Source organism: Nicotiana attenuata, unplaced genomic scaffold, assembly GCF_001879085.1.
Source record: "Nicotiana attenuata strain UT unplaced genomic scaffold, NIATTr2, whole genome shotgun sequence".
NCBI classification, from domain to species: domain Eukaryota; kingdom Viridiplantae; phylum Streptophyta; class Magnoliopsida; order Solanales; family Solanaceae; genus Nicotiana; species Nicotiana attenuata.
Genome location: NW_017670507.1, coordinates 447,707 through 457,195, shown reverse-complemented (window position 1 = coordinate 457,195; position 9,489 = coordinate 447,707). Strand labels below are relative to the sequence as shown.

Below are 9,489 nucleotides of genomic sequence, written 5' to 3'. Positions count from 1 at the left end.
CTTCTACCAGTCCAGGCATTAGTGAGCTGAGTTTGTACTTTGAGACTTCAAGGTACACATGCCGACGTTCAGAGGCCCCGGAGTCCCCATATTCCACATATTTAAGACAAGTGCACCCGAAGAGGAATACCAATATGAGTCACTACCGAGGTACCGCCTCGTAGTCTCAAATCACAAGAATAAATCACAGCATTTTCTTACAACACCGTGGGAGCCTTGCATTTAGTTTTAAAAATTATTTTTTCCGAAATAGCATCCTGCGTTTTAGCCCACCTTATCACACTGCATGGCTTCTAGTAGTTCCCCTACTAGCCATGCATATCAATCTCACCTTATCTCACCGCATGCGTTTCAATCCCAAAACCTTATACCACCGCATGCGTATCAATATCACAACGTATCACAAATCACACCTCAAGTGCCCAATATCACAACTTGCCAAAGAAACCAACAATAATAGTTTTTTCACAATAAAGAGCCCATGGCTGAACCACAATGTACACAAGAGTCTCAATAATAACATTCGGAAATGAATAACTCAACACAATGGTATTTGACAACATAACACTTTGTTTCAATGTGGATCACGACCTTTATAACTCAATACCAATTCAACAACAAGATATTCCACGACTAACAACTTCAAGTCAAGAGTTCAATGTTTAATAATGAATACGGAATAAAGGAAACAAGTACTTCAACTAAACATATAAAGCATTTAGCAAGTAAGAGATAAGACAAGTAAAACATGTGAAAATAGATTAATGATGATGAATATAACATGTTAAGATAACTCATTTAAGGCATGAACCGAATCTACATAGCTAAAATCGATAAATTTCCACATTTAGTCCGTGTACACACTCATCACCTCGCGTACACGGCTTCCACACATCACAATTATCACAACAACAGCAATCCTAAGGGGTAATTCCCCAACATAAAGTTAGGTAAGACACTTACCTCAAAACAAGCTAAATTAATCCACTAGTAGGGTTTTCCCTCGATTTTTCAACTCCGAACAGCTCGAATCTAGCCAAAACAACTTCATACCATAAATATAAACTACAGGAAACTAATTCAAATAATAAAGTTACAATCTTTGCAAAGAAATATAAAGTCAACCCGGGCTAGCATCTCGGAAACCAACCAAAATTACAAAATCCGAACACCCATTCGATAACGAGTCCAACTATACAAGAATCACTCAAATTCGACCTCAAATCGCCTTTCATAACCCCAAAATTTAGTCTAGGAAGTTTTCACAATTTTTACCCCCAAATTTCCAACTCAAATCCCTAATTAGTTAATGAAAATAGTAATAGATTCATGGAATATAGTCCAATCCGGGTTAGAATCACTTACCCCAATAATTTCCTTGAAAAAACGTCGAAAAATTGCCTCACACCGAGCTCTCTAGATCCAAACTATAAAAAATGTGATACAACCCTCGTTTTGAAACTTAAATTTTGCTGCCAAGTCGCCCTCTATCACGATCGTGGACAGGGACTCGCGATCGTATAACACAAATTTTGCTAGCTAAAAAATTACACTTCGCGATCGCGTGAAACCAACCACGAACGTAATGAACAAGCTGCCTCACCTTCGCGGCCGCATCCTACACTTTGCCATCGCAGCCTTAACCTCGTGATCGCATAGAGAAGAAATTCACCAGTGCCAAACAACTCTTTGCGATTGCGATGACCCACTCGCGATCGTGTTAAGAAAACCAGTAACAACAGATCAACAGTTCTTCAAGGTTCTGAAATGCGCCGAACATGGTCTGAATTATACCTAGGGCCTCGGGGACCTCAACCAAACATACCAACTAGTCCTAAATCATCATGCAAACACGCTCGAAGTGTAAAATCACATCAAACAACACTAGAACCACTAATCGCGCATCGATTCAAGCTTAAGGAACTTATGAATTTCATAACTAATGCTGATTCATACCAAAACAACTCTGATTGACTTCAAAATTTGCACATAAGTCATAAATGACATGACGGACCTATTCCAACTTTTAGAATCGGAATCCGACCTCGATATCAATAAAGTCAACTCCTGGTCAAACTTTCCAACTTTCCAAACCTTCAACTTTCCAACTTTCGTCAATTCACGCCTAAACGACCTACGAACCTCCAAATGAACATCCAAACACGCTCCTAATACTAAAATTACCATAAGGAGCTATTGGAATTGTCAAAACTCCATTGCGATGCCATTTACAAAAATGTAAAACTACGGTCAACACTTTCAACTTAAACCTCCAACTTAAGGACTACGTGTCCCATTTAAATTTGAAACTCACACGAAAGCAAAACCAAACACCCCAGAAGTCACATAACCATAATATAACATGGAAGAGGCAATAATTAGAGGATCGTAGCTAAAATACTGAAAACGACTGGCCGGGTCGTTACATTAGAAAAGCACTTTTGAGAAAAAATAATTCTCAAAATAAGCCGATTTTTGTAGCTTGGCCAAACATGCTATAAGTGTCTTGAATTTCTAAATTATTGATTTGAAATTCAACACTAAGTGTCCTGAATTTATTAACTCCTAATTTAAAATTCAGGATATAAGATTCAAATTTCTGGATACAATTTTTAATTTTTAGAACACGATATTCTGAAGTTTGAACCTTGGGGTTTAAACTTAAAGACACCGTGACATGAAGTTTGAGTGAATTTTCTAATCTTTAAATGCATTATAAAGTGTGGATATATGTAGACATCATGCTTAAAAGTGGCTACGTTGTGTCATTTCCACCTATCTTCGATCTGCAAAGCCTGTAACCCGCCTCTCACCCACACCGCTCTATTGTCATCCCTAAATTGCTGCCTCCTTTATATGGTGAACGCGTCAATTTCATACACATTATTTCACATAACATTTCCAACAATATTTCGAGTTCCATTATTTGTGTTTAATATGTGCATTTAGAAATGTTAAATGGGTTGATTAAACTGAATTTAGGCTTGTGAAATGGCTATATACAATTTATGGAACTAATTTTTTTAAATATTTTGATAATTTCTTATGGTCCATTTAGGATGCATATCAGCTTAACTTTTAGATGAGCGGAATCGGGTAGGTCATAATAAATTAAGTTAATAAATGAGCGGGATATTAATTCGCCCAAACTTTGAAAGGTTAGACGTGTCATATTTTCATGAGCTAATTTCACCCTATATACACTGTTAATGATTATTGATTGGCCTGCCAGGTTAGTAGTAAGCCGTTCTCCCATAGTGGCATAAACCAAAACTCAATCATGTAACGATGATTATTTATTTTTCGAACGGAAATTTTACCTCCTATAGCAAATGTATACAATAACAACCTAGTAAAATCTCACTAGTGGGGTCTGGGAAAGGTACTGTGTATGCAGACCTTCCCCCTACCCAAAAAGAGTAGAGAGGTTGTTTCCAAAAGACCCACTGCTCAAGAAAACAAAAATACAAAAGGAGACAATATTAGTATCACCACGAAAATCATAGGAAAAATAAGAACATGAAATCCAGAAGAAAGATGTAAAGCAAAAGCGATAGCTAGTAATATAGGTCCTGCACTGAAAATCGAAATAGTAAGACACAACATCGCCACTAGCTATCTTAGATAAAAACCCTACGAGACTAATCTTACAAAGGTACGAAGTAAGGCATGACTCGACTACCTCCTAACCTACAACCCTAATACTCGACCTCAAAATCTTCCTATCGTGTCATGTCCTCGAAAATCTGAAGCCTCGCCATATCCTGCCTGATCGCCTCTCCCCAATACTTCTTAGGTCGCCCTCTACCTCTTCTCATGCTCTCCACAACCAGCCGCTCACACCTCCTTACCGGAGCATCTGGGCTTCTACTCAAAATATGCCCGAACCATCTGAGCCTTGCTTCCTGCATCTTGTCATCAATGGGAACCATGTGCACCTTCTCTCGAATATCATCGTTCTTAATTTTATCCATCCTACTGTGCCCGTACATCCACCTAAACATCCTCATTTCTGCTACTTTAATCTTCTGGATATGTGAGTTCTTAACAGGTCAACACTCAGCCCCATACATCATGCCCGGTCTAACCACCGCTTTATAGAATTTACCTTTGAGTATCGGTGGCACTATCTTGTCGCACAGGACTCCAGATGCTAACCTCCACTTCATATATTCTACCCCAATACAGTGTGTGACATCCTCATCGATCTCCCCTCCCCCTGGATCACCAACTCAATGTACTTGAAGCTGCCTCTACCTAGGATGACTTGTGATTCAAGCCTCACATCCACGCCCACTTCCCCTAGCTCAGCGCTGAACTTACACTCCATGTATTCCGTCTTCGTCCTGCTCAATTTGAAACCCTTAAACTCAAGACCCTGTATCCAAACCTCCAGCCTCTCATTAACAACGGCTCGCGACTCATCAATAAGAACTATGTCATCGGCGAATAGCATGCACCATGGCACCTCCCCTTGAATATGGTGTGTTAACGCGTCCATCATTAGGGCGAATAAGAATGGACTGATCGAAGAACCTTGGTGTAACCCCATTACAACCGGAAAATGCTCAGAGTCGCCTCCTACTGTCCTAACCCGAGTCTTAGCCCCATCATACATGTCCTTAATCGCCACAATGTTGGGGGCCGACGCACCTTTTGCCTACAAGCATCTCCAGAGAACTTCTCTAGGAACCTTGTCATACGCTTTCTCTAGGTCAATAAACACCATGTGCAGATCCTTCTTCCTCTTTCTGTACAGTTCCACCAACCTTCTAATAAGGTGTATAGCTTCGGTAGAGGCTTCAACCACCCTCTCCCACACTTTCATGGTATGACTTAGTAATTTGATACCCCTATAATTGTTACAGCTCTAGATATTACCTTTGTTCTTATATGACCGTACTCCACCTCCACTAATCTGGAGTCCTCTTCACCTTATTTATAACATTAAACAACCTAGTCAACCACTCCAAACCTGCTCTCCCCACACACTTCCAAAATTCCACTAGAATCTCATCTGGACCGGTCGCTCTGCCGCTACTCATCTTATGCATAGCTCCCACGACCTCCTCAACCTTGAGACGCCTGCAGTACCCAAAGTCATGGTGGCTCTCGGAATGCTCCAATTCGCCTAGCACAATATCCCGATCCCCTTCTTCATTCAGAAGTTTATGAAAGTAAGTCTGATGTCTCCTCTTAATCTGGACGTCTTCCATCAATACTCTACCGTCTTCGTCCTTGATGCGTCTCACTCGGTCCAAATCACGAGCCTTTCTCTCTCTCAAGTTCGCCTGCCGGAATAACTTCTTCTCCCCACCTTTTTCTCCCAACTCCTCATACATACGACCATAAGCTGCAGTCTTAGCCTCCATGACCGCCAACTTAGCTTCCTTTCTAGCTACCTTATACCTCTCCATGCACGCTCACCTCTCCTCCTCAACAATGCTCCCCACTAACTTTAAGTACGTCACCTTCTTCGCTTCCACTTTACCTTGGACAACTTCATTCCACCACCAGTCTCCTTTATGCCCACCAGAGACACCCGCCGAGACCCTTAACACCTCTATCGCAGCCTCCCTTATATAGTCTGCTATCGCTGACCACATAGTGCTTGCGTCACCACTGCTCATCAAAGCTCCCATAACTGACAAACGCCTTTCCAACTCTTGGGCTTTATCCTTAGTTAAGGCTCCCCACATGATTCTCGGTCTTCCTCGAGCAGTCTTTTTCCTCCTCATTAACATAATACCAACGTCCATCATCAAGAGCCTATGCTGCGTCATGAGTATCTCACCCGGAATCACCTTGTGATCCTTGCACAACCCTCTGTCACACCTCACGAGGGGAAGACAGTCAATCTGAGTCTTCGCCATCGCATTTTGAAAAGTAACCCAATGCTCCTCCCTCTTCGGAAAGCTAATGTTCGCAATCACCAACCCAAAAATTTAGCAAAGTCCAACAACGAGGTACCTCCTATGTTCCTCTCCCCAAAACCGAAGCCTCCATGCACCTCGCCATAACTACCTGCGGTCGACCCAATATGACTATTGGAATCCCCTCTTATGAATAGCTTCTTAGTCGGCGGAACCTGATGCAATATCTCATCTAACCCCTCCCAGAAGCGCTGTTTAACCTCATCATCTAGGCATGCATGCGTTGCATAGGCGCTAACGACATTTAGGGTGCACTCTCCAACCACCAACTTAATAATCATCAATCTATCATTCACTCGTCTATCCTCAACCATAGACTCTCTAGGATCCTGAGTACCAAAGTTTATACCCGTCCGCGTCCTTCGCCCTTGACCCTACCCATCTTGTCTGTTGGACACACGCTATATTGACCCTCCTCTTCTGGAGGATCTTCGCCAACTCCATAGACTTACCCGTTAATGTACCTATGTTCCATGACCTAATTCTCAACCTATAAACACCCTTGTTCCCTTTAGCTCCCTTGCCTCCCAACCTACCCCCTAACCCCTGCCCTATCTCCCGCCTCGCCCCCTGCTCCCTCCGAGGACATGAACTCACTCGACCATCTCAAACCACAGCCACTATACCTATAACAGACTAATGGGAATTAGTAACACACACAAGGAAACAGACAAAACTAGAAAAAGACAAGTTGCGACTGCAGTCACACTAATACGGTGAATAAACTAATACGAACTAATATTGAAGCAATTTAACTAACGCAGCAAAAGGAAATAGGAAAACGGGAGGTACTAACTCCCACGAGCAGAACCTGAGAATTGTCTTGGTATACACAACGATGTTGCGGCCACCTAGCTCATTCGTGTCTAACCCCCGCCGCCTCTAGATGCCACTAGAGGTCCTCAATGATCTGCAATTTTTGTTTAAGAAACGAGCGTTTACGATGATTTAAATAAGATTATTATAAACCAAAACCATTGATGGTACCTATTATATTTTGTAGCAAAATAGGTATTTATGGTATACATTACTGTTAAGGTGTTAAATACGCTATTTATGTTTTACTCTCTCTTTCTTTCAATTATTCTCTCTCAAAATCTCAGCAAAATACTTCTTCTTTCTCTCACCGCGATCTCTCTCTCTCTCTTACAACAAGATTGTGGTAATTGTTAAAGCACGATTCTCTCTCGCATTTGACGTTTTTGCTCCAAAAATTCGTGGTTATTATTAAAGTTTTTGGCCAGTTCACACTTCTTCTATCTCTCTTGACATTTTTTTTTTTAATTTTTTACCACTATTAGGTTTTCATCAAACAACTTTAAATTTTATCTTCAATGGCCGATTCAACAACTCTGAAGAGGGTTACACGAGGTATACCCACTAAAGCACTCAATTTTGATGGGCCGTCTTTTGATTTGCGAATCACTCAAGAGGAACCTGTATTTGCAGGTCATCAGCAACCATGGAAGCCGAGAGGCGAACAAAAATACACAATGAGCCTATGAAACAAGGTCAAGATGAGAAATCTTCGAAAAAATCAACAGTTCCTGATGTTTCTCAAGTTTTTATAAAAAATATAAATGTGGAAAAGAGAAGAAAACTTATCGATGTTGCTTCTGGGAGCAAGGGAAAAGAGGTCTCTAAAGGAAGTAGCTCGAAAACACGGAAGGACAAGGTAGTTTGGATGTATTTATATGTCTTTGAGTCCACATACACTGATTTTAGTTTGTATAGTGATTTTTATTTTTTGTATTTATATGTACTTGAGTTAATAAAACAATAATGTTAAATACACCAACAGTTCTGTCAGTATGCCACAAATCAAAGTTGTATTTTTGTCATAATTAGTGTATTTAGATGTATTCATGAATGAGTTTTGTATTCATGTATTCACTATTTCATATGTACTGTATTTTGTATGCGTACAATGACAAGTCACAAACTGATGCTTTTGATGTTGTGGTTATTTCAATTTTTCCTCAACAATGATCTGGGAGCATGTGTGTGTGTGTGTGTGTGTATATATATATATATATGCATTGTATTTAACTGTTATCAATCTACATTTTTGCAGGAATTGTGGGTTATATGTCGTAGCTTACGCATAGCATTTGAGCACTTTTGGATTGGTTCTACAAACAGCCTTTGATCCTAATTACTCCGGCTGAGATATGGTGCACTACTTTGAGACTATGCTATGCGGAAGTTTGATGATGATGCGATAGGCGACAGTGAAACAGCGACAAAGATTGTTAGGCAAAACACAGAAACGGATACTTCTGTAAAGATAGTTATAGAATAATTTTCTGTTTTACATATTGTATTTTCGGCTTATTACTGAATTGTTCATAAGTAGGCAACCTTTGTTTTGAATACATGAACGTGTTTTTTGGGTTACAACAACTGTTATCATGAATACATTTATTTTTTTATATACTTCTGTATTCAAATTCTCATTATTCAAGAATGCATTTTAACTTTAATATTTTTTTAAAATTACTTAAAATAATGTAATCAAATGTAGTTGTATTAACTATATTTTAGTTATTCTGAATACATGAACTTTTTTTAGTTCTTTCTTTAATAAATGAATTCATATTTAGTTGTATTTATCTATGTTTGAAGTCTACTAAAAACTTTGTTTAAATACACTGAATGTACAGGAACCACTTAAAGTATATACACGTGTCCTATATGTATTCTGCTGTACTTCTGTATTTGTTTAATCACACATAGTTGTATTCTGTACTCAAATGTATTTTGAATGGAATTATAACAATGTACTTAACCGCCTATAGTATATATACATGTCCTATTATACATATACATACATATATATACACATCATTTTTTAAGGTATCAAAAAACATAACAGTAATGTATATAGTCATGTACATAGCTTTATTCTGCATTCAGATTTATTTTTAATTGAACTATAACAATGTATTTAACCACTTACAGTATATATATATGTCCTATTATACATACATACATACATACATATATACATACATATATACATATGTATATATATATATATATATATATATATATCTATATCTATATATATATATATGTATGTATTTTGGATGGAATTATAACAATGTACTTAACCACATATAGTATATATACATGTCCTATTATACATATACATACATATATATACACATCAATTTTTAAGGTATCAAAAAACTTAACAGTAATGTATATAGTCATGTACATAGAGCTTTATTCTGCATTCAGATTTATTTTTAATTGAACTATAACAATGTATTTAACCACTTACAGTATATATATATGTCCTATTATACATACATACATACATATATACATACATATATACATATGTATATATATATATATATATATATATATATATATATATATATATATATATATATATATATATATATATATATATATATATATATACATATGTATATATGTATGTATTTTGGATGGAATTATAACAATGTACTTAACCACATATAGTATATATACATGTCCTATTATACATATACATACATATATATACACATCAATTTTTAAGGTATCA

At 38.0% G+C, this 9,489-nt stretch overlaps 1 protein-coding gene across 1 annotated transcript; it reads right to left on the bottom strand.

Annotated features, from left to right (window-relative positions):
• Positions 1–5,929: 5,929 nt before the first annotated feature.
• On the bottom strand, positions 5,930–6,247 carry LOC109240352. Its single transcript, XM_019406979.1, has one exon. The coding sequence runs from the start codon at positions 6,245–6,247 to the stop codon at positions 5,930–5,932; it is 318 nt and encodes a 105-aa protein (XP_019262524.1).
• Positions 6,248–9,489: the final 3,242 nt, after the last annotated feature.

Bases quoted from the DNA above. Each gene is read 5' to 3' on its own strand.
- LOC109240352 (XM_019406979.1), bottom strand. From the start codon at position 6,247: ATGGTTGAGGATAGACGAGTGAATGATAGATTGATGATTATTAAGTTG.